Source organism: Thunnus albacares, chromosome 12, assembly GCF_914725855.1.
Source record: "Thunnus albacares chromosome 12, fThuAlb1.1, whole genome shotgun sequence".
Classification (NCBI taxonomy): Eukaryota; Metazoa; Chordata; class Actinopteri; order Scombriformes; family Scombridae; genus Thunnus; species Thunnus albacares.
The window spans coordinates 13,055,371-13,081,293 of NC_058117.1; the positions used below are offsets into that span (position 1 = coordinate 13,055,371).

Genomic DNA, 25,923 nt, shown 5'->3' on the forward strand with positions numbered 1-25,923 from the left:
ATAACACTATAATCTGTTCCTGCAATATGATTCCTGACGCTTTCATGTATTCACATAATTAATGTTGAAGCTGGTCAAGGTGGAGCTCATTTTATCTACTGTTGGTTTAATTCCTAACAAAACACATCAGTTCATCGTCTGCTTCAGGTGAAAATCTGTATTTGTAACATTACTGGTAGCTGTCAATTAAATGTGTTGAATAAAAAGAACAATATTTGACTATAAAGTGACATATAATGAAAAGTAAAACTTTGACCCACTGGACATGATCCTGTGTGACATGAATATGCTGTGAACTTCAGTCCAGACTGAAAAAAGGGGGCCAGTTAAACCAGGATGAGGTACAGAAAAAAAGAACTTTAATATTGAACATTTACAATCTGGATTGAGCTCAGGTCCACGTGATATCGGTTGCAGAAGGTGGTGAAACTCAGGACACAGTCCAACTTGGTGGTTTTACACATATGACAAGAAGCCGAAACGCTTGTGTAAAAGCTCTTCACGGGGCCGGAGGTTGAACAGCTCCTCTGACAGAGGGGCAACCCAGCGCTCTGTGTTGAAGACACTCTCACCGACCTGTACGAGTGTGAAGAGATGCACAGTTTGCACCATTATGAAATATTCTGGATCTTTGTGTGATAATTACTGACCCCAAAAAACAAAGTACAGCAAAGTACAGCAGGCTGCTGCTGTGATCTTTACTAAAACTAGAAACACTCACCTACTATTGTCCTTTCAATTTGTATGGTTTTAATATTTAATTACATTTTATATATTTAAAATATCCATTCATTGATGGACAAACACCAGATTATACTGATGGTCAAAAGTAAAATATTTTACCATAAATACTGTTGGATGTGAGTTTACCTAAAAGTTTATTTTGTTTTTGGGATGTCTGACTTGTTTTTTTTCTTGCATTTGAGCCAATCCTGTTTTTCAATATCTGTGGCTTATATTCACTCATAAACTACAATGAAATGCTGCAATCAATGTGAGGAATGTTCCATACCAATAAAACTTACTGTTATTGTTAAATCATCAGATGGCTTCATTGGAAGCCATCCTCTTCCAAAAGTCTAAAATAACCTGTATTAGAATCTGTGGTCTTTGGTAATAATACATATAAAACAATTATGAAAAAAACTGAACATTAATTGAAAACCTTGTGTTCAGTTTGTGTGCACACAAAAAACCTACAACTACAGTAATAAGCTAACGTTAGTTAGCCATAAAGCAGGCTAATTTAATTATAAAGACACTTTCCATTGATAGTAATCAATTTATGATGGTTATGTAAATCATGTATCAAATGTTAACTTTTCTTTCTGTGTAATATGTGGCTGACAGTTTAGATGTGGTTGACAGAACGCACACTAGCTGACAGAAATAACTAATAAGGATGAAGAGTATCAATATAATTAGAAATGCTAAAGGGTTATTTTACCCTCTTATGAAAAGACATAATTTTCTTAAAACTTAAAAGACCTCAATTTAAAAGAAGGAATGGGAGGTAATTAAAACAAGTTTTTTAAGAATGCCTGGAATATGAAATGCTGAAATATGTTTGTTGCAAAGTTATTGTCAAAAACTGACCAGCGGTGTCGTTTTCGACACACGCATGCAAGGGTTGATCCTCTCAAACAGAAAACAACAGCTTTTCTTTACCTTCCAGCCTGGAACGTCCTTCATGATAACCGCCTCCTCTTCTAAATTTTCCCTCAGCATCCGTAAATTCCTGGACAGACGACAGATTCAACTGTTACATAAATCGCTGTTCTACAGGTGTCACCACCAAATTTAGAAACTCAGTATTGTGTGAGAGTTTTTTATTGTCACCTGCGGTCTTGCTCTGCCTGCAGCAGTGGCATCAGAGCTATCCTGGCCTCCATCTCCTCAATCTGCAAGCGCCTGCGATACACAAACACATGATATCAACACTTGTTTCAGCCTGATTGGGAATTTGACAGTTTGACTGTGAACAAAAAAATTAAAAAAAAAAAAGTTCTTACCTCCTCTCTCTGTTCCACCTAAAAAGCCTCCAGTAACCAAACACCATGATGCCGATGCCAATGCCGAACATGCTATATCCTGTTGATTAAAGGATTCATCAGTCACAGTTAACCAGAGATTATTTAGTATTGGGTTTTGAGTGACATATCAACTATATTCTCAGTTTAGTTTAGCTATCAAAATTAACCTATTTTGACGTCTACATCAATGATAAACTATTGTATTTGTTTAGATAAGCAGCAAAGTTAATAAAAAAGGTAAATGAACAATTTGTGCTTAAAGTTTTTTTTCTCTAAAGTTACAAAAGATGAAAAAATCTATAGAAAGTAGAAATTAGCTGCACAGTTGTGTCTTTAAGAACTGAGGTTTATGCTGTCATTAGACATATAGATACTGGAAACTGATCAAACCAGTCTGACAGACCTGCGGTATGTTACAGTGTCTGCATTAAGACATTGTGACAAATGTTCAGTGTTTCTCTTGAACAGGGGCCAAATTAACATGACCAAGAAGATCTAGACTCTTCACGTGGACATTTTTCACTGCACCTTTAGCACTCTTTTCTATATATTTTTTATTCGTTTAGGGTTTTTACAATAAGCACGTAGCTTTGGGTTGAACCGAAAGTACTGGAGGTGAAGCAGACCAGTGATAAGTCATCTCAGAAAAATCCTCCACTACCAAAACACACACTGCAGAGGCTATTACTTTCCTTGCCTGTAGATGTCGCACAGCAGGATGTTTATACACACAGCTCTTATAAGTTGCAGCTATTACTGTACCTGCCTAAAGGGCTCAGTATCACAGTTTGGCAGCAACCACACATGTAAATCTGCCAGTTGTCTGATAACTGCTGCGCCTGCTTTCAGGTGCCTCACATCACTGACGCTATCTAACTGCTGCTCAAATGACGTGTGCAAAAAGACGTAACTTCAGGCTCTTGTGACTTGCGATTGACATTTATTATATTTAATTTTAAAACAGAAATGACTGATTGAATATGCAAACAGTATTTGATTAATTAATCATGTAAAGCAGCTTCAGTGGGTCCCTTCAGTGGGACCTTTTTGGTCAGTGGGAAATCATCTTTGTAGTGTTACTGGGTTGATTAGTTCTGTGTACTTTTGTTGCAGGTAGATGCATATTTTGTTGTCTTTATGTCCATTTTTATTCATTTATATAGCTGCAACAATTAATCGAGTAGTTGATCGGCAGAAAATTAATTGGCAACTATTTTGATAATTGAATAACCGTCTTAGTCATTTTTTAAGAAAAGACGCCAAAAATTCAGTCATTGCAACTTCTCTAATGTAAGAATTTTAGGTATTTCGGTGTCACATGACAGCAAACTGAATACCTTTGGATTTTGGACTGTTAATCAGACAGAACGAGACATTTCCGTGAGCTTTTAAGAAATTATAACAGGCATTTTTCAGACATTTTATAGACAAAACAATCAATGGATTAGTCAAGGAAATAATCGGCAGATTAATTGATAATGAAAGTAATCATTAGTTGCAGCCCTATTAATTTCTTTAATACAGACCATAATAAACTTAATAAACTTAAATTTAAGTTTCAGTGAATATTGTTGTAACCTTTGTTGTATCTGTGTATAAAAATAACTCACAGTAGCCCCAGTTTGCAAGTTTTAGTTTAGTAACAGAAACTATTACAGCTGCACTGTTACAATATATTTTATAAACTATTTAACAGTTAGGACAACATGTGACCTTATTAAGCAAAGTCACAACCTTTCAAACTGTCATATCTGAAACTTGTGTCCAGTAGTGTGCATCTGTCTGAACAGCACCCAAATATTTGACAATATCAAATCATTTCATGGTGGCACAAAATCTGAGGGGTCACATATTTCGTTGCAACACAACAATATAATCTATTTACTTAGTATTGTGACTATCCGAGCTTTCTATGCTTAACTTAAAGTGTTTGAATGACATGCATTAAATAAAATTTTGTGTTTTTTTCCATTTTAGAACAAAATAACACTATTTGTGTTCGCTAGTTAGCAAGTTGCTAACATCTCTGACATCATAAACTCGCACAAAACAGTTCTTAAACCAATAATTTAGTAGACATGCTAACAGACAAAGATGTTATTTGTCCATATGACAGGCAGTAATTCAGGAGGCACTTTGAGTTTAAACAATGTCATTATTCTGTTTAGGAGCTGACTGTTAGCATTAGCCGCTGTTTAGCAGGTAAACATCACGTCGCCTGGGTTACGTATTTAACGACTCGTGTATGAAGCTGTATATTTAGACAGATGAGTATGTAATGTATGTACCTGAGAGTCCTCGTTTCGGTAGATTTCTCTTATAGTCAAACGGGGCATAGCCTCCCGGAGGAGGCATGTCCTGCTTCACCTTGGACCCCGCCATCTTCCTCCAGCCTGCTTCTTCCACAACACGCTGCTGACGTCACGAAAAAACGCTCGTTCTCGCTGACGTCACAGCTTCAGCGGCGCTCTACCGCCTCCACCTGTATGGAGGATTAATGGCAAAATATAGACAAACACTACCAGTCGGTTTTCCATACTTGACCCATTTACAAAACGTCATGTACATTTTTCGTTAAGAAATGCTGTCGCTAGTGTTCTTCATGTTTTTATGAGTACCACTAGTTTTTATTCATAGTATTAAAGGACAGGTTGACAAATTTTCAAGTCTGTCTTAAAACAATATTCAGATGCCCAAATGAAAATAGAAATTGTTTTTTCTTGCCATAATCATTCCTCCTGTTCATACTGGCCATTAGAAGATCCTTTCATAATGCATTTACAGTGCAAGTGATGGGGTCCAAAATCCACAAGCCTCCTTCTGTGCAAAAATATATTTAAAAGTATTATATTTGAAGTCATATGAAGCTTCAGCCGTCCAAATGAGTCAAATCAAATAGATACATTTCAATGTTACAGTCTTTTTGGTGCCAAAGTTCCTCTTTTTGTTACTATACTTCCACTGCAGCTCAACAGGGAAACACAGAGAGGGAATTTGATGCGAAAAAGATGTAAATGTGGCAGATATCCACTTGTCCCCATCACTTACATTGAAAACACATTTAAAGGGGATCTTTTAAAAGCTAGTATGAACAGGAGGAATGTTTGCAGTGAGGAAAACCTCTTTCATTGTTTTAAGACAGACTTGAAAAATTGTGGAGATTTTAAACTTGCTTGAGATGGGAACTCTTATCACAGTGAACATAATATTTGCTTGTCAAAGTAATATTATCAATTCGTGTCAATGTAGTGTAGGCTTTTCACAACCAATTGTTCATAGCGTCTTAAATAAACATACAAAGCAGACATAGTGTCTATTGTGATCATATTATAACCACACATTACCTCAATGTTGCACATCTTAGTAATGGAACTATTCAGATCTTTTACTTAAGTAAAAGTACAGAAGTATTGTCAGCAAGATGTACTTCAAGTACCCAATATGCAGCAATATCGCCCCTCATCAAAATGCACGAACATATAAACACTTTAATATTGTTGCTGGTCAAGGTGAAGCTCATTTGAACGACTCTATATCATTCTAGGCAGTTTAATCTTTAACAATGATTATATTTTAAAAGCTGATCATATATTTTATATGTCCATATTGAGTAAAAATCACAATAATTTCCTCTAGAATGTAGTAAACTAGAGGTATAAAGTAACCCTAGAAGAACAAGTGCACATATCTCAAAACTGTAACTAAGTACAGTGCTGAATGAAACGTACCTGGTGACATTCCACAACTAAGTATGTTTTTCGTACTTGAATGTATAGAGGGCATGACTACCAGATGGCTGTTTGCTTCTGGCAGTTGATAGTCTTGTTTGACATTTCCTAATGATGACTGATCCAACCAACCTGTCTTTCAGGTATTCCATCTCTACAACTATCAGCCTTTGGACAGTGATATTTCCACTTTCCTCTTGTGACTCATTAACGTGGTTTTTCTCTGACTTGAGACCTACACACTGAAGAAGTTACTTGCTTTCAAAGGTTTTGGATTTCTAAGGTATGACTTCACTGCAACTGGTTAAAATTCATCAAGATGAAACAGGGAATGCTGAGGAATTGATCCAACAATCCTTGTCCTGATCATATGAGAAAGTCTGAGCAATGAAGACGCCATCATACTAGTGTCATGTGATCTACACAAAATAAATGACAGTGAGTGTTTAAAATGTATATTTTTATTATTTCTTTAGGAGCTAGGAAAAAAGTAAACCAAATAAATTTGAACATAAGTTTGTACAATGCAGTTAAGATCAGGTAGCAGAGAAATTATGCAATATGATGAGGCGGTGTAAGATAAAAGACGGTGGTCTTGTGTTTTCCAGGTTCTTGGTGGCTGAGGAGATATTTCCTTGAAGAACTGATTCATGGCTCTGTGTACGCCGCATGTATCATGGATTATTGTTGAACAAAGTGGAGGCTAGATCTCCAGCACCAGTGTGGCAAATTCAGCTCCGTCAGAGTTTGCATTTTCTCAGTGATGACATAATACTCAAAATAATCTTACAATGTTGACATTAATATAAAATGAGCAAATTACAGATGGTAATTACAGATGAATTAAGCAATGACACCATGCTTCTTTAGCTAAGGTGCAAAATGAACAGAAGGTAAGGGTAGGCATGCTGTTAAACAGGAAAAAAAAACAAAGCTAGAATAAACTCTTCATTTGTGGAAACCACAATATACAGAGTGATTTTTAACATCAGTCAAAAAGAAAAAAAAAAACAAAACAAAATAACTTACTGTAAATACAAAATAAATTCAAACCTTTAACTACAGGGGTGATGTACTGAACATTTTACAACTCAGTTATCTTGTTTCTGCTTAAAATAAAGGTGTATTTTGTTGAATGTGAACTCTTGGGTATGACTATAACCATTCAAGTGTCAATAAGTTGGGTCAGTTTGACCCACATCATGGCAAAAAGGGCTCATGTGCCCATTAAAAGAGTACTCATTCTTATCAAAGTACTCAATGCAGACATAAACTCTTATCACGGCACCATTTAACTACCCAGTCTGGAGGACAGAAGTACCCAGGGGAAGTCAAGTATTTGTTTTTTTTCTTTGCCCCAATCAAATCAAAAATGGTTTCTGCACAATTACCAAAGAACAGCAAACCTTAAAATAAACAACAGAAAAGAAGAAAACTAAAACAACAATCATACAAAGGCAAGGAAGGAACGCTTCTTCACTTTGAGAGATTGTATTTGCTTAATAGTCCTCCAGGTGGTGCTGTTGACCATATCATTGGAGCTGAGGAACTTGGTCGAAAACTAATCATGAATAGTTGAGTATTGTTTCAATTATTTCCATGTGTTTGCAGTCTGCGAGATCGACGAGCGAGAGGGGATCATGTCCAGCAGGTACTCCCTCTGGCGAGCGTCGACGGTGGCTGATGTCTTGTGACCTGTCAGGCTGGGGTTCACGTAGGCCATAGTCACTCCTGTGAACATGCAACAGAGCAGCAGGTCAGGCAATGGAGCAAACTGCATGTTGTCAGTTTAATGCTTTCAGAGTTAAATAGGGAAAAAGATGTATGATTTGCCAAAACACCTGAATCTATAGGTACCCGTGTCCCCACAACACACTGACAAACACAAAAGAGAAATGACAGAATTTCTACTCGTATTGTAACGACACCCAGGAGAAAATATAAAACCACCAAAGTGAGGGACTACAGTGGGAAGATTGAGATTACTGGCAGGGAGAGAATTGGAGAGTGGGTTTGCCTTGTCCGAAAACATTTCCTCCTACATGTGTCTTTACTGTATTTCATTTTTTAATGTGTGAGATTATACTAAATAGCGATTGCTACAAAAAATTTCTTAACACTTGTAGAATTTGGATGAAATGGTCAAGGATTGCTTTTGGACCAGACAGGAATTTGAAAGAGCAGATGTCAGGCGCCAGAGTCGGGCTGCTATTCATGTGAGTCTACCTGTGTTGCTGTTGCTCTGCTTCTTCCATGCAGTGGATGAGGCACTACCTCCGCTGACATTCCTGCCGCCGCCGATCCCACTGCTGCTCACCTTTGAACTCTGGACAGAGCGGTGGGAAACATGGGCGTGCTTACCTGGCCGGCTGACCAAAGCTGCGGCCGCCACTGCGCTCTGCAGCTGGGAGGAGGAGGAAAAGGAGTGGGGGATGCCCCTCACCCCCAGTGATGAGACACTGCCATGGGACAGCTGGCTCTGAGGGGAGGTAAGAGACACAGAGAGGGGTTTAAGTTACAGTTCCAACAGCTGCACAAGTGTTTCACTTAAAAAAAAAAAAAAAAAAAAAAAAAAAAAAAACTAATACCAACCTGCTTGCTGGAGTGATGGTGAACAATGTTGGCTCCTCGGCTGGCCTGGTGGTGGTGCTGGAGCGAGGACGCTCTGGCGTGAGCCTGCTTCAGCTGCTGAGACACCAACTGCTCTGCCTTCATAGACGAAGAGCTACTGTGAGAGACTGACGAGGACGTCTGCTGAATGATACGCTGCTCTATTTCCTGCTCTTGTTGCAGAGCTTTGACAAATGCAGCTTTCAGCCTGTTGGTGTGCTCAGCTTTCAAAGACTTTTTCTGATTGGATGACATGCAGTCTTCACAGAGGACTGCCCCGCCTTTAGTCTTGTCCTGCCTCCACCGGCAGGTGAAGTCAGTATTGCACTGGGTGCAGATGAAGGGGTCTCTGACAATGGTCTTGGACAGTGCTACACCTGTCTTTCCTGGATGGAGAGACGGGAAACAAAGAGGTGCTGATTAAAAACAGAAAGAAGGTGCTTGTATGGCATCAAAGTAGTAATTAGAAGAAACTGAAACAGGTAGACATATTTAAATCCTGGGAAAAGTGGAGATGTCCTGACCACATGTAGTCAATATTTCTGTTCAAAATAAGCAGGACACTAGATTATGACATCAATGAATTGTTTGGTGTATAAAATGTTAGAAAACAGTGAAAACGCCCGTCACAATTTCCTAATTGTGTGTAAACAGTCTAAAACTAAAGATTTTCAGTTTCCTTTCATATATAACGAAGACAAGTGGCAAATCCTTGCAATTTAGAAACTTGCATTAGAGAATATTTGGCTTTTTTGCATAAAAATTACTTTTATGATTAATCAATTATCAAAATAGTTGGCAATTTTTCTGTTGATCAGCTAAACATTGAATCTTCTAATTGTTTCAGCTCTACTTGTATGGCCTGCTGAAAGATAACATTAATTAGAACCAAACTAGATGCAGGTAGACAGATGGATACAATGGGTTGAAAGTAGGGATTTCCTGACTGCATATGATCAGTATTTCAATTCAGTAAAAATCAGCAGGCCAGCTACCAACACTTGTAAGAAGCAGACCCAACATCTAAACAAATGCCATCAAGACAGAAAACCAACACACCTCTATGGATGGTATCCAGCAGATTCTGTACTACTTCCTCCAGTCCCACCAGGTAGATGAACTCATTATTGGCTGCTGAGGGCAGGAAGTTAAATTCTGGGGCAGGGGGCTTGGGTGGGGGAATCTCCAGGAGGGTCTTCTCCAGTTGTTTCCGCAGGGCAAGTTTAGCTGCAGCTTGGCGGCTGGCTGGAGAGTCATTCACCCCGACTGAAGACAGTCCGCTGCCTCCTGAGCCCTTCAAACTGGATGGCGAGGCCTTTGAAAACAAGCAAAGACAAGAAACACAAACATAAGCACAAACAAAATATCTTTGATTGTTTAGGCAGTATAGAAGTTAACAACTGGCAGCTAATCAGTGTAAACCTAACACCAGAGTGTTTAATGATCAAATGGAGTCATATTTCAAGATGCTGTGAAGTTGCTGTTACAGAAGCCACTTTTAGGCAAGAAATATACTTCTAGATGCAAATATAACATTCACTAAGTAACAGCCAATACATGATTAATATAGTTTATAATACATTTATATCTATGACCTGGTGGTGCTGTTTTCATGCAGTGGTTTGCAGCTTCCAGTCGTGACTAATCATAAGTTATCATGAAATACGCTCTCATGTGAATTATATGGTAACTGTTTGTGAAATAGCATGCGTTAAATCCGACTGTCATGTGATGATGTCATGCTGCTGTCTAGCGCTAACGCTACCTAAGTTAACGCTGCAGTCTTTAGCTAAACACCTGCTCTGTCGACCAGTCGAGAGCTCGCAATTCACGTCTGAAGTCAATGGCGTTACTATATTTCACGCACTGTAACCTATTACCTTCACTTTTTGCCCATCAGTTCCCCGAAAAAAGTTGGTTATGGATAACTGTGTCATCTTTACTGACAGTCTACGCCAGGAATAGAAATAACGCTAAGTAATTTTAACATGCGCCATGAGAACAGATCGTTTCTGATTGGCTGGTCTCTGTCCGTCAGTCAACAGTTTGACCCACAATGTTACATTGTAAACTATCGCACAGTGTTTAATTGGCACTAAATGTGTATCTAGGGGCTTTTAAAGTCGATTTAGGGTTAACCAATGTTTTCACACCTATAGTTCGTTTGCTCTGGTCCGAATCAGTTGATGATTTGGTGAACTTGGTGCGTTTTCACAGTGATTCGGTTTATTTTCACACAGAGAAAAATCCAAAATGCAGCAATAGAAGCCACGTGACAACGTTCACTTCACTCATTGGTCAGATGTGTCTGGGGCGGGAGTAAAAACGTAAACACAGGAAGAAGGTCTACTCATGGGCGAACTGGCCAAATACAACGCGCTACGTTGCATTAGTCCAGGTCCGACCTCGACTCATCCTCCGGCTAGTTGTTAGCGATTGTTACGTTCACTAATCTGCAGCCCACTATGCAAAGCTCACCTGGTTAAAGGAGCCGTTTCGCTCAAACTTGTAGAGTGCGCCTAGTAAGTTAGTCAGATCGGATCAAGGTCGGATCACGTTCCCACCACAAACGAGCCGCTCCAGAGTTCGCTCGGGACCGGACCGAGACCACCTCCTTTAAAGGGGAAGTGGTTGTTTTGGTTTGCACCCGAGTGCGATTACTGAGTTCACTACCGCCCAAACGAACCGCACCAAGGGGGAAACGAACCAGACTAACCGGACTAAAACATGCAGGTGTGAAAAACCCCTGTCCAGTACTGTAACGTTTGTAAATATCAATTTCACTTTAATATGGACAGATGTCCCCATTGTCACCTTTCAGCCTTTAAGAAAGACTGATGAAAATGAACCACATATCTGGACGAAGCTACCGTTCGCTAGTCAAACAAACTATGTTGAGAAGTCGTAAACTAGTTAGGAGTCGAATCAGGTGGGTTTTTTTCGCATAAAATGCCAGTTGTATTTTACTACGCCTGCCTCCGTACGACAAGATTTGCATGACTTAAACTGGTGAACGAATAAGTATATTCTGTAAATAAATCGCACTTGGATGGTAACACCCTGTGTCTCTGTTGTGTTTTCTTCCAACGTCGAAAGAAAAGTAAGGTCTAATAGTTTCCTTTTTCTCTGATTCATATACATTTCTATAGAGACCGTTGTAACATCTTCAAATGTCTTATTTAGTCTGGCAAACAGTCCACAAGGAATTAAACAGTGGTAGAAAGAAACTAAGTACATTAACTCAAGTACTGTGCTTAGCTACAATTTTGAGGTACTTTTACTTCCCTTGAGTATTTCCATTTATGCTACTTTATACTTTCTACTCCACTACATTTATCTGACAGCTTTAGTTACTTTTCAGATGACAGAGATAACAGATCAGTTGACACAGTGGATAATATAACAAGCTTTTAAAACACAACACATTGTTTAAGATGAAACTGGTGCTTTCCAACCTTTTTGGCTTTTGACGTCTTACAAAAAGTAGTGTGTAGTCAGGGTCACATTTCAGATGTCTATGAGTTGTTAACAGCTGCATCAAATAATGATTTTTCCCTCTAAACTTCTCACATGCTTTCATTTCAGTAGATATTCAAATGATCCAATATTATTAGATTTGTGTATCAGAACTTTGTTTTTTCTTCTTTCGTCTCCCATTGATCATCTCACAACCCCTCAGATTTATCTGGTGACTCTTTGGAGGGGCCTGACCCCTAGATTGGGAACCACTGGACTAAACCAGCTAACTGTATATAAAGTAGTTGAAACTAGCTCCACCTCCAGCAGCTACAACAGTAACATGCTGCTCTAACACTGATGCTTCAGTATTAATAATCTAATGATGTCATATATAATAATCTATCAGTCAGAGGGACCAAAAATAGTACTTTTACTGTAATACTTTGAGTTCTTTAAGTATCATTTTACACGCAGGACTTTTACTTGTCATGGAGTATTTTTACATTGCTGTATTGGTACTTTTACATAAGTAAAGGATCCGAGTACTTCTTCTATCACTGGAATTAAACATTATAACAATCACATCAACAACTTGAAACTATATTTACAACTGAAATTTAATCCTTTTTATTTGTTTTTCAATACGAACTAAAGTACTTTTACCTGCATAAAAATAAAATTCAGCCAAATTAAAAACACCTCTATTTGAACAGGATATTTTAGTATTTTTTCCACTATAGATGGTTAAACATATTCATTTGTGCATATTCTCTTTTTTAAAACTTGGAAGCACCTGTAAGATACTGACCAGCGCGTTAGCACCGCTGCCTACTCTGATGAGGCCTGACTGGACCATGCCTCTCTGGCCCTGGGCTGAGGTCCTGGGGCCCAGCAGCAGAGGAGGGGGTCCTGAGCTTCCGCCTCCAGAGGCAGCCAACTGCTGCTGCTGCTGCTGCTGGCGGAGAGCCTGGATCTGCTGTGAAGATATAGACATGGGCTAACCAGGACGATGAGAGGGACGACACAGACGCAGGTAGTGGAGGGCATGGGGGAGGGGACATCACAAGCACCAAAGCAAGGGGCACACACACAGAGAGAGAGGTGCAAAGAGAGATAAGTCCTAAATTTAAGGGTAATATTTCCCTGCAGTTTGTCTCAGAGTGAAAGACAGCAGTAAGAGAATATCTCAGGCTATCATTGCCCTGCCAAAGATTTAAATATATGAAACATGATATATTAATATCTTAGCGTGCTAATAATATCAGCATTTCTCCATGACTCACCTGTGCCCCTCTGACCAGAGGCGGCATGATGATTTGGGAGCCATGTTTAGACGACACCTGCTGCCCTCCTCGCACCAGGGGCGGAGGGATAACTGTGCCCGAACTCTTGCCTGTCAAAATCTGAGAGAAGAAAACACCATCAGAAACAGTATGCAGGTGCTATCACACTGACATGCCGCCTGTGTGCATGTATGCATGTGTGAAATTAGATTATTAACCTGCTGTGAGCCTTTGTTGCCTGCGATCGTTCCTCGGATTAGAGGAGGAGGAGCAGAGGAGCCGGACAGACCTGAGGGCTGAGAAGGAGAAACGGCATAAAATATTACACAAGGAACGTTCAAAGAAGCAGCTTGTATTGTGGGGGATATGAGACTATGCGTGACCCTGCGTAAATGTTATAACTGTCGTTTACCTTCTGGAGAGTGTCCCTCTGTATCTGGCTCTGTCGGAGTTTCTTCAGCAGCACCAGCTTAGCTTCCTCCAGTCTCAGCTCCTCCTTCAGCTGCTTAATGATGCGCTCCCTCTCCGCCGGGCTGCTCTTCTACACTCGACAGATCACAACATCACTTACACCACCCGCATCATGAAAAAAACCCTGTCCAGTAACTGAAATGTGGGATGTTGGGAGCCTCGACAGGTCCAATCGTGTCGATTAATAGTCATGCATCCTGTCGAGTCATGCATCCTCTGAAAGTTTAACTGCTTACTAGGTTTGACTTGTTCAATTCACACAGAGCTGAAAATCTTTCAAAGTACGAAGAAATAGTTCAAAGTCGAAGGAGGACAGTAGCCTGACATGTGGTTTTGTGTCTGAGTGTCTCACCATGAGCAGATCTGTGTCCAGTTCCTTGAAGTGGCTCAGGCCATTCATCGGTGGACTCGGGGAGTCATTATCTGACAAGATGATGACATCGTCATCGTCGGGGGACGGAGGGCGCTTCTCCCTTTTTATACTGCTGTACATAAGAAAGAGAATGACATTCAAATGTATTTTTCAGTACATTTTAAATTGAGTACTGATGCTGCATGTTGTAAACACAAAACAGGATTATCCCTCTTGACCCCACGGTGCCCCGGAGCGCCTGTTCTATATTTCACTATAGCGCCCAAGAGCGCCTGGCATTTTAAAATTATTTCCAGTGTATCAAAAAGTGAAAATAAAGTCAAGAGCTTTGTATTATAGATACTTAATTTATACATCATAATGTTGAGATCTGTGATTTTTTTGGTCAGTTTCCACTTTCCAAAGCTATTATTTACCGACTTTGAGATTTTACTTTTTCTAACTGCGTGTTAAGTTTTTAGTGACTTTTGCAGTTATGATAATAAAGTTTCTTCCAAAGAAAAAATAATGCTGTGTATGTGTGTGTGTGTGGAAGATAAGATAAATTGTGGAGTTATATTGTCATATTTCATACTGTAGAAACTGATCAGTGCTTCGTCACATAAATGTCATCTTGAGGGAACGTGGGGTCACATGAGAGTACAGGTTTATAGTGATAATTACTTGATTTTTCTGCTACACAAATGCCACATACTGGTACCCAATTAAAGAGGAAATTGTGTTTTTTAAAATGAAAACAACTTTTGATTGTCAATTTCTTTCTGTTTTTGAGGAAAAAAAAGCAAAATTTAGGTGCAATTCAACTCGCTCAAATATTAGAACCCATTAGTAATGTCTGTATTCATAGAGGTCTCCTGCTCAACCCAAATTATAATTTATAACCGCGTTTTGATCCGTCCCACTGTAATCTTGCAAGTCCAGACGTCTCTCTACGCAGCTTCTCTTCATCTTGATGTGATTTCAGCAACATGGGAAAAGTCCTAAATGCCAAGGAGGGGCAAGGTGGGACTTAAAGCTGCAGCAAAGGTCTTAAAGTCACAATGAAATGGCTGTTTGAGAGCATGAATTTCCTGTTGAAACAGGATATTGTGGCAGAGCATAATAGGTGTTTGTGGCACTCGAGGATGATCTGTATAGGGCTACATACGTCACACAAAGAACAACAAGGATATTAAAGAAAGGAGCGACCGTTTGGATCGACGTGAAAATGAAAAGCGACTAGTTTAACTGCAGGCTATATGTGAGCTGTAGAGCCGACGACCTACATTTTTTTGACTAGTGGCACTAAAAAATTGAAGAATGTGAGTATTTCCTCTGAAAAAAAAACAAAAAAAAACAAGGATGGATTTGCGATTACACAGATTATGCACTTCTATGAAGCATAAAGAGTCGTTAAAGTCAACGCATGACATCATGAGGCCTGTCTTTCCTGGCCGTCCTCCTTGTGTGTATGTGTGTGTGTGTGTGTGTGTGTGTGTGTGTGTGTGTGTGTGTGTGTGTGTGTGTGTTAGTCTCTCCTCAGGGCTTAGCGCCATCATCACTTCCTGTGGATTAATCACTACTCTTCCAAAGAAGTCACATGACCTCAAAGTCATCATCACGTGACACACTCACTTTTCCTCCCACCCTCCCCCCTCCCCTCGCTGCTCCTTCCACTGTGGAAACCATGGCAACAACCGGCTGGAACCGGTTTGTGACACACAGCTTCATTTTGTGTGAGGGGAGTTTTTAGGGTTCAGGTGGTGAGTGGGGGGAAAATGGAGGTAGACCAAAGGATAAAGTTAAACATCACCTCTGAGGACAGACACCCCCTCCCCCACCCCCCCTCTCTCTCCTAGACAGTCATTTTAAAACACATCAAGAGCCTTGAATGTTAACTTTTAACATTTTTAATCTCTTAAGATTCAAATAAAGTGTCATTTTATCTCTTTTTTACAACACCCCTAGTGAGTTTTTCTAATAAAAAAAAGAAGCCCGCAGCTCAGAAAAACTATATTCACACATTTACTTATCTGACAGGTACTTCATATGGTTGTCACTGCTGGAGAGAGTTCACTATAAACTGTTTCTCACCCTCTGGAAGTGCTCATGTCGACAGGCTGCTCTCCCGTCTGGACTTCCACTTTAATGGTGGCCTTCACCTCGCCTGCAGCCAGCATGCCGCCGGTCGCCTTTGGCTCCGTCAGTCGGACCCGGCTCTTTGTATCCATATTCTGCTCCGTCTTCACTCCCCTGCCCGCTCTGTCATTGCAGTCAGTCCGATTGTCTGAGCTGCGTTCAACCTCCTTTGTCTGGGTCCGCTTCAGATCATCCTTTGCCGGTTCAGAGGTCAAAGGTAACACTGAAGGTAACGGCAGCCGGCTCTGCTCTTGCTCCTTTTCTGATCCGGACATGGCCTGGCTCTGACCGTCCTCTGCCAGTACGGGGTCAGGTTTAGGACTAGTTTGTGCCTGTTCTGAAGGTTCAGATGGGTCCAATTTAGGCTTTTTGCTTTCATTGTCGGCATCGGAGGGTTCTACGGACTGGGGAGCAGTGTCTCTCTCCAGTGCCCTCTTCTGGCTGCGAGTCTGGCGGACAGCCTCCTCAGACATTCCCTGCAGATACAAGTAGAAATGACTGGATTATCTGGATTGTTGGATAGTCAAACAGGATCAAAGTTACAGGTCAAATCCAACAAAGATACAGATGTTCATTATGTAAGCGTTCACCGGCACCGGCATTGTATAAAGCATCACACATCACATCACAACTGCCAAGCGTCTAACCCAAACTACAGCTGGCAGAAATGGTGACAAATAAAATACCGACTAAATAAATATACAAGTCTCTAGGAGGAGAGCTTGCTTAGGTTATCTAACAGTCATCTAAAGTCATCATAAGTAATCTCAAAAACAGAGAGAAAATCCAGGTGTAAAAACTGTAAACAACTGTCTTAAAATGTTAATTGTTGAAAGTAGAAATGTCAGTTGAAGTTGGATTTATGGTTCTCTGAAGACATCTCAGTGAACCTACACAGAGAAGGGTGTTATGGGTAATCCTGATCGCAGAGGCTCACAGAGGAGCCGACGTGAACACCCTCCAAATCTCGACAACGTGTGGACCTGCCTGTCAAGCAAGTTGTTTGCTGAATACAATTGCAGTTGGGAGACACGTCCAAAACAGAAATAGAAACAAACAGAAATGTGCCACAAAAGTATAAAAGGAACAGCAACACACAATGTCTCCGAGAGGAACCCGCGCATGTTCCCACTTTAAGCACTAAAAGAAGTTGAACTGTCAGACAGCTGTACAGTTGACAGTGAAAGTTAAAGTGTGTTTGTGTCAGTGGACATAGTTGAACATACACTAGAATTTGCAGCTGTTTACTCTGTAAACAGGTTTACATGTGAATTCTTTTTATGTGAAATACTGTACAAGAGTTGCATTTTAAGTTGAATTACTGGAAGTGTTTGTTGAAGTTGAAACCCTAAAAGCTCAAACAGCTAAAACAGTTTACCAAATAGCTCTCAGCAACCAAGGAAACTACAGAAATATGTAGACAATTAATGATTACCAGTAAAATCACAGATTTGGCTCAAAATGAAGTTTTATTACAGCCATTTAAAATTTCACAGCTGAACTGCATCTACTGAGATTACTCAGAAATAAATGTTTATAAAGACAAGCAAAGCTCTGATTGGATGTCATGTAATGTCTATATTATCTGACAAACCTTCACTACAGAGTTACTAGCCAGTAATAAATTATATTTCACTCAGTGTAAAAGGTTTGTGATTGTGTAGCCATCATTCAGAAGTCTGGTAGACAAAACTGACCTTGAATTATCTGCGGGGGATGCAGGATGACAAAAACAGCTGCCAGACAAAACATGTTGGATTATTATGGTCACACGACCAAGATGTTAACTCAAGTATGATTCCAAAACATCCAAATATCCACATTTCAGTCCAAACTAAAAAAAAATAAGAGGGGGAAAACTGAACAAATAAGATGGAGTGACCACTCAGTAGTCAATGTTCAGAGCAGAACAAGGATCTCTAAATGACTGAAACTAAATGACTCGGGGTAACAACATGAAATGTTGCAATGATACATCAAACAGCTGGAAGAACACAATAACTTTGTAATTAAATCAGAGTTAAAAAAGACTTGGGGAATATCTGAAATTAACTGGAGCATGATTTTTTTAAATATTTATCATGACCCATGAATCCAAGTAGTTTAGTAATTTATGTGTGCGAGTGAAATGGTTTTTTCATTCATTTGTTCATACTGAAAGACTTTTGCTTTTTACAGTCTTTCTCTCCCTGAGTCACTAACAGCGGATCCATTAACGTCTGATATCCTACCAGATGTTGACATGCCAACAGTAGTGGAGACATACAGCTGCTCGTCCTGTCAGACAGATGAGCGGCCGCAGTGTGCACTCGCAGATGTGCATCAGTACATGCTACATACAGGCGCACATTATCCGCTCAGTAGCTGCTGTGAATCTCTCAGTGTCAAGTCAGAATTTAGAGAGGAGACACAAGGAGATGATAGATCACGCGGCTTAATGAAAGCTAACTTTTACGCTTAGATAATGACCCATTGAAGCCATTTCAAACTCAAACTGGCCTATCACACTGTCCTCTGTACATCTCTTATGCACTTTCCATATGTGTGTATAAAGAATCATTTATGTATAAACAGAAAACCTCATTGAATTCAAATAACTTGTTTTCTCTAACAGTCTAAAACCAAAAAAGTGTTATGTTTAAGGCTGCAACTAACATCAATTAATCCGCCAATTAATGTTACAACTATCAGATTCATGATTTGGTTTATAAAATGTCAGCAAATAATTTAAAAAATCCTGTCACAGGTTTCCAGAGCCCAGGGTAATTTTTTCAAATGTCTCTTTTTGTCTGATTAACAGTTCAACACCCAAAGATATTCAATTCACTTTCACAGAAGAGAATGAAAACTTGCTGTTTTTGCTTTTAGAAAATGACAGATTAATTATCAAAATTGCTGCAGATTAGTTTTATGTCTATCAACTAATTGATTTAATTCAATTTACCATCAAATGTGACAGAGTATAGCAGCAAATCCTCGCATTTAAGAGGCTGGAACAGCAAATGTTTGGCATTTCTGCTTGAAAGAATGAAATGGTTATCGAAATAGTTGCTGATTAATTTTCTGTTGATTGACTAATCGACTTATCATTTCAGCTCTGACAAATCAGTGGACTTTTATCGATTTGGCTTGAGTAACAAATTCACCTCAGACCATACTGTGTACTGATTGGTCAGAACTACACTCTTATCAGAGGAAGAGCTCTTATCAGAAACCATTTCTTATTCACATAACAACAAGGTACTGCACTTACTTACCTGTATGAATCTCATTACATGTGTATGAGAAGGTAAGAAATGCTGAGCATAAAATATACAGAAAAGAATGTGATTGGCCAGTCCAGCACTAACTGCCTTTACATGCACACATCCTGGTTATGTATTGCAAATGTTATCTTATTATTCTGGTTTCAGAAATATGAATAAGCCCTTATCCTGGTTTTGAGAAACCCAGATATGCAAGCTGGAGTACTCTGATGGAAACCAGGATACTATGGCATATAAAACTATATTCAGGTTTCTAATCATTCTCTGTCTTGAGCGCCTTCAACTCATGTTTCCTGGTGGTTACTCAGTAAATCAAAAAACATCATGATAACTGACGTGATAATGATTAACACGCTGAAATATAGAGAAACTATGATTTCTGTAGTGCAGGACATGAATTGTATTGTTGCTGTCATTTTCATGTCAAGTAGTTTATTCCAGAGATGGACATCCAAACTGTTTTCATCATAACTCAAGTCAGAGGAGAGAAAACACAGAGTGGCTGATTTGTAGAATAAAGACACCAGAAACCATGTAAACATGTAATCTGTGTAAATCCCTCAAGATCAAAACCAGGATCCTAACATGTTTGTGCACGCACCCATTGAAATCACTTAGGTCACTATCAAATATGTAAAAAGGTAAACACGTACTGCTGACCGATACGGCATACAGCAGTAAGATGAAGGCTCAAAGTTCACAGACTCTCAAACAGAAAGTGACAAGTCACACTTGGATCCATCGCCATTTACTGGACGAAACACAGTTTCCAGTCATGTCCTGCGTCATATTCACACGTGTATCCTACAGATCAGCGAGTCAATCCTGCCAAGTGCGTCGAGGCCCTCGGTCTGCCCAGTGACGCACTACAGGAAGCTGTGGTTTTTGGAGAGGGTGGAGGGGGGGAGGTGGGGGAGGTGGGGGGACAATTAACCCTTACAACCTGTGTATTTCTAGGTGACACACTCCTACCCCCTCCCCTTCCTGTTCTCAGAATGGTTATAACGGCGAGCATAAAGCAGACTCAGTGTAACCCATGATGTACCTATACAATACACACACAGAGTCACAATGCAGCGTGCAGACCAATCATCTGATAACAGAGAGCCGACTAAGTTTTTTTTTTTTAATATACTCTTACATCACTGAGACACACATGACATGACCCTTCCCAGGATTCAGTGGGACACACAAAGCACTTTTCCTGAGAACCGGTTTAAACCGGTTGGCTAGTGTGTGTGTGTGTGTGTGTGTGTGTGTGTGTGTGTGTGTGTGTGTGTGTATGACTGAGAGCGAAGCTGAAGCTCGTTTTAACCCTTCAGGTGCTGGAGCAGACGCAGGGCTTCCGCACCGACGGCCATTATACAGTGTGTGTTTGTGTGTGTGTTGTGGTGGTTTTATCAATTCTGATGCATGTAGCTGTGACTTGATGCTGGTGGCAGAAGTAACATATACCCCCCCCCTCCCACACACACACACACAACCCTACACAGACACTGACCTGTAAAAGAGGGATCTGAATGGCTGACAGGTTTCACATTTCATCTCCGTGGCACTTTACACACGTTTCCTTCAAGCCCACACACACACACACACACACACACACACACAAACATATGGTGGATCAAACCCCCAACCACCCATCCAAGAACTTCACATGCAACCAGTGCAAGGCAACTAAAGGCAACTAAAACTGAAAGGAGAACTCAACTTTACACATCTGACGAAACAAAGTCACGCTACATAAACAAAGTTACCCGTCTATTCACCAACACACGCGTCAGGATAATGGGGTCTTTTGTTCAATTCACTGTTTTTTTGTGGTTATGAAAGTTTCATGCTACCATTGTCGGAATCTCGTTAAACAATACCACCCTGATAATCATTCAAATAAGATGGAAATCCTCAAACAGTACTTAACAACACTGTTAAAGACGTCATAGAGCAGCGTGTGGTCATGGAGATGTGTCCTTAAGTTGGTTTTAACAGACTAATAGCTTTCCATCAGCGATGTTGCAAAACTGAAGTATTGACACACTTTGGGCTGAATTTTGACCAGTGGAAAAACTTTGACTGTGTCTGTTTTCTTTGCTGACAAAACCCTCCTTTTCCTACCTTTCTCCATGATAAACATGCATTTCCCTGCATGCTTTGGGGTCAAGTCTATAGTAAGGACAGGCGATATTTCTGTCTACTGGGTACAAATAGCACACCGGTAGACATATGAGCCATGATGTGAATTTTCTTTACTGTTTGTACAGTTATGAAATGGATTTTTACATCAAATTAAGTCAGCAGAACTCAGTGGAGCTGTCAACATGACTGTCACACAACAGTACCAGTCAAAAGTTTGGACACACTTTGTCATTAAAAGGGAATGGGACGGTGTGTCAAAACTTTTGACTGGTACTGGCCACACTACCCAGCACTAGTCCATAATGTGTAAAAGGGATCCCCCTTGTGAAAATAAACAATACTTGCATTTCTAAACCTGTTTCTATGACTATTTAATAGTTATTCAATAAAAAAAAACACCCCAACTGAGCTGGAGAAGCAGGCAGCTTTAACAGAAACTTTACATGTCTTAAATATAGAGACAAAGAATGAACTGAGCCCATATTAAACACAATTTTTCTCTGATGTCTGAATGTTTGGAGATGTTTTATGAGATATAGACCTAAATTCCTGCAGGTACACTCACTACACTACACAGAGTCATAAATGACATATTATTGAATCAATAATCATTCACAAAAATAAACAGGATTATGATTTTTGTAGTAATCTTCCAGCTCTCATCACTCAGGCTACATTAACAAAATGACAGCTCATCCTGGAACAAACACTACTTCATCATCATCATCACATCATTAAAATATGATAAATAATGAGAGTTAATATGGCTCTTTACAAACATGTAAGATCTCTTAACCAGCTGTGGTCCCAATAGCACATTTACTGTAGATGAACAGTCTACAACGACTTTTTTTAAAAGGGTTTCTGCGAGTCTGTATCTAATCAAACTCAATCCCCACATTAACATTTGCAGTGTAATTAAATCACAAATGATCGCTACCACATTATCAAGTTGCACTGTGCAGGTACTTGACTCTTGGCGAGCGCAGCTTTCACCAATGCAGAATGTGGGTACTTTAATCTGGTATCAGGTTGCTACCACTATCAAGGCGGCGCTTGTCAGAATGTACAGTTTATTTACACCTGTCTTGTTTTCTGCTGCGTGTCTTTACTTCCTGCCCTGAGGTGGTTATTTAGCTAGTCAGTCATGGATCATGTCAACCACCTGTCACTCAATCATCCTTCATTGATGCTGGCAAACTCACTCTCAACCATGAACCATGCCTGGCTGCACATACAGCATTTTATTTACCCACTGATAGACCTTTACCCTGTGAAAACATATTTCTGCACTGCACACGGTTTTCAGAAAACTGTGCAAACACGCAGCTGCACTACCAGGTAAATCTGCTGCTGAAGCATAAAATCCATATTGATTATCTGGCTGCATCTATCAAAATAACAAATGATATCACAGATGTTCTCCAACCAATAAAACTTGAAACAAAACCTTTGTATATTGAACAATTTAGCTTTGGAGCTGGTCACAGCCAAAGCTATCTTGGGTCACTGATTTTGCTTGATTAAATAACTTAAACTGTGAACAAGTCAGAGCTTTTTGCAGCAGCTAACACCGCTGTCTACACCAAACAAGCAGAAAAGAGCAATTAGAGAGCAGATTGATGCCTATACATTTGATAAAGTCATGAAAGCTTGACCAAACAGCTGCCCTGTGACCCGGCAGTCATGTGCAGCAGCTTAAAATGTTGCCAGCAGACGACCCTTTCCAGAACAGTGGCTGATTACACAACTACTCTGGATCAGTCACTGGAACAACAATCCTGAAACTTCTGAGCAGTTTCTGACTCGCTCAGTCTTGTAATTTTAATACTGGGAATACAATCGCTCCAGGGCGGATAGGACGTCACGCATCGTGCTGTAGATGCACTATTTCAGCAGTGTCCGTCGTGACAGGTAGTTCAGTGGTCACGGCGTGTCAAAGCAAAGCATTCTCCTCTCTTCTTTATGTCGTTGAACAACTCCATTCACTAAGGACATCCTGCATTTGTTCACAGTGACAGTTCATAAACAATGCAACCATGCAACAGATTGTTTACATGCAAATAACACTTTACAGGGCCTTTGTTCACATGAACAACTGAGTGTTCATTCCAGATCTCCTACAAAGAGGCAATAAAGTCTCCTAATGGCAGGTCACTTTACCATCATACTATCCCCAGTCTACGCCGCATGCACAGGACCTTCAAGTGGCTGTGTTGTGTTACAGCAGTACTAATTAACTAACGATTACTGGTAGGAGTGATGAATGTGTACGCATGTTTGAAAAAAAGTAGAGCAGCAACGATGAGTTGATCGACTGACTGAAAATGAATCAATTGATCAATCAACTACTTAGATAAACATAGTTCTTTGAGAAAAAAAGGGCAAAAATTCACTGGTTCCAGCTTCACAAATGTAAATGTGTTCTTTGTTTACCCTTTAACTGTTAGTCAGACAAAACAAGACATCAGACTCTGGAAAAATGAAATGGACATTTTTCAAAGTTTATCAACTAAACAATGAAAATATAGAAAATAATCAGTAGATTGAGCGATAATGAAAATAATCATTAATTGTGGTCCTAACCAAACAAATCATGAACTCTGTGACATTAACCATTACAATAACTTATTCATTTACTCCATTAATCACTTTTTAAATAAACTAGTTTTAAAGCAGGGATTCTGAGCCACAGCTTTGTCCCGAAGAAAGCGCTGCAAACTGGCTATGGAGGAGAAATGTGTGTATGTGTGTGTGTGCGTTGTCTGGGTGAGAGGGAGTGTGTGCGGTGTGTGTCAGAGAGTGAGTCTATGTGTGTGTGTGTTCAGCTTTAAGAGGAGGAAGACTACGGTTGTCACAGAGAGAAGTAGGAAGATTAGCTACCAGATAGCAGAACCAACACTGGTGCCACGGGGCTTAAAAGCGGGCAGCGGCGTCCACCATTTAACGTTTACACCACCCAATAACGTTACACCAACCAAACCAAAAGTCGGCCCTTTAAAAAACTAAACCCAGCCCACACTACATGTGCAACTAGCCGGCTTTTTTTATATTATTGACACCGCCTCAGAGGAGGTGAGCGTGTTACTACTTAGCGAGCTAACATTAGCTACATCGCACAAACAAAAAAAAAAAAAACACGAAGCCAGTGGAGCTCGGATATTAACGGCTCATTTCTGAACACCAACGGCTCATTCGTGAACACCAACGGCTGATCAGAGACTAACAGTCAAAGTAGTTAAAGTCCTCCAGCTGCTCGTCAACACGACCCACACATCCAGAACCGAGCCCGAATCGATGACCGATGCGGGACAAGCATCAGCTCAGAAAAAAAGGGGGGACACAAACTTTCAACATACAGCCCTAAAAGTGAGGCTGTGTGTGTCTCACCGGGACGGTTTACCTGGGTGTCCCCTCCGAGGAAAAGCCTTCGAGTCGGAACTCATAAATTTCATCGACCGGCCCACGGACTGAGCTTGCCGCCGACGAGCCGCTGGCGATGTTAACGTTATAATCCTCACCTCGTTTAACGACTTCTACCGGACAAAACCAAGTCCAGGGATCATACTTACAAGGTGGCACGCTTTAGGAAATGTAAAATGAAATAAATGTTGGCTGAGCGAGTCTCCCCCCTCCTCCTCCTCCCCTTCAGCAGCGCTCAACCTTTGGCTCTGCGGAGAAGTGTTACTTTTCAACAGCCCATCAGCTTCTTTATCGTCACAGATAGGTGGAGGAAAACCTGGCTCCTCTCGACGAGTCCGAATAAAAGGCTCCCCTCGATCCACTTACTACAAAACTTCGGCTTCACCTCAGTCAACTTACTCGGTCGCTTTGTCGCCCGTTCTTCGCCGATGGTCGACCAAGGAATGTTTAATCTGCAGTTAACCTCGATAAATCGTTGCTTTTTTGAAATCCAGGGGATATCCTCTTTTTTTCGGCCCTCCCCGCTGCCGCGTCTGTTGCCAAATAATGCGCCTCAACACACATGGAGCCGCTGCGTCCTCTTAGTGGGCATGCGCACCTCGGCGACCGGATCACATCATGTAAACCACTGACCACCAAGGGCCAAGGCAGCACGACCATGCCCGGGGCCCCGGGCTCCTCGGGTTGACCCATGACTGTAGCAGCGAGTAAAAATCCCCCTCTAACACACACTCACACAGTTACACACACGCACAAACACACACCATGTTACACTAAGGACCTATAAAAACAAAAAGCATCACATACAATATATCACACAAAACACTCACCAGCCTCCATAATATTCAATATTCAGTAGGGACCTGAACCAGCAACTGCAGGTTTATTGCTGGTATGATGAATCTAGCTTCATTATGAGCCATCATGAACCCTAACATACTGAACTATTTACTCACCATAATGTCACTTTATATAACGTACTGCATCACTGCATAAGTGTATATCTACATCTTGTATATCTTG

At 40.4% G+C, this 25,923-nt stretch overlaps 2 protein-coding genes across 10 annotated transcripts; both read right to left on the minus strand.

The window, feature by feature from the left end:
* Positions 1-337: 337 nt before the first annotated feature.
* ndufa13 (NADH:ubiquinone oxidoreductase subunit A13) lies at positions 338-4,477 on the minus strand. Its single transcript, XM_044367204.1, has 5 exons — positions 4,322-4,477; positions 2,013-2,091; positions 1,840-1,911; positions 1,669-1,738; positions 338-576 (listed from the first exon to the last, which is right to left on the minus strand). Exons 1-5 carry the CDS (start codon positions 4,413-4,415, stop codon positions 457-459), a joined length of 435 nt encoding a protein of 144 aa, XP_044223139.1. The 5' UTR covers positions 4,416-4,477; the 3' UTR covers positions 338-456.
* Positions 4,478-6,204: 1,727 nt separating this feature from the next.
* Positions 6,205-25,485, minus strand: LOC122993635 (transcriptional repressor p66-alpha-like). 9 transcript variants are annotated; one of them, XM_044367971.1, is made up of 11 exons: positions 25,300-25,485; positions 16,031-16,551; positions 13,937-14,069; positions 13,526-13,654; positions 13,332-13,409; positions 13,114-13,233; positions 12,624-12,827; positions 9,431-9,686; positions 8,354-8,757; positions 8,123-8,240; positions 6,205-7,492 (listed from the first exon to the last, which is right to left on the minus strand). In XM_044367971.1, exons 2-11 carry the CDS (start codon positions 16,546-16,548, stop codon positions 7,353-7,355), a joined length of 2,100 nt encoding a protein of 699 aa, XP_044223906.1. In that variant the 5' UTR covers positions 16,549-16,551; positions 25,300-25,485; the 3' UTR covers positions 6,205-7,352. The 9 variants fall into 9 exon arrangements, with proteins under 9 accessions (XP_044223906.1, XP_044223901.1, XP_044223905.1 ...); XM_044367966.1 differs by having other exon boundaries at positions 7,988-8,240; positions 13,937-14,066; positions 25,300-25,483; XM_044367970.1 differs by having other exon boundaries at positions 7,988-8,240; positions 12,624-12,803; positions 25,300-25,483.
* Between the last annotated feature and the right edge of the window lie 438 nt (positions 25,486-25,923).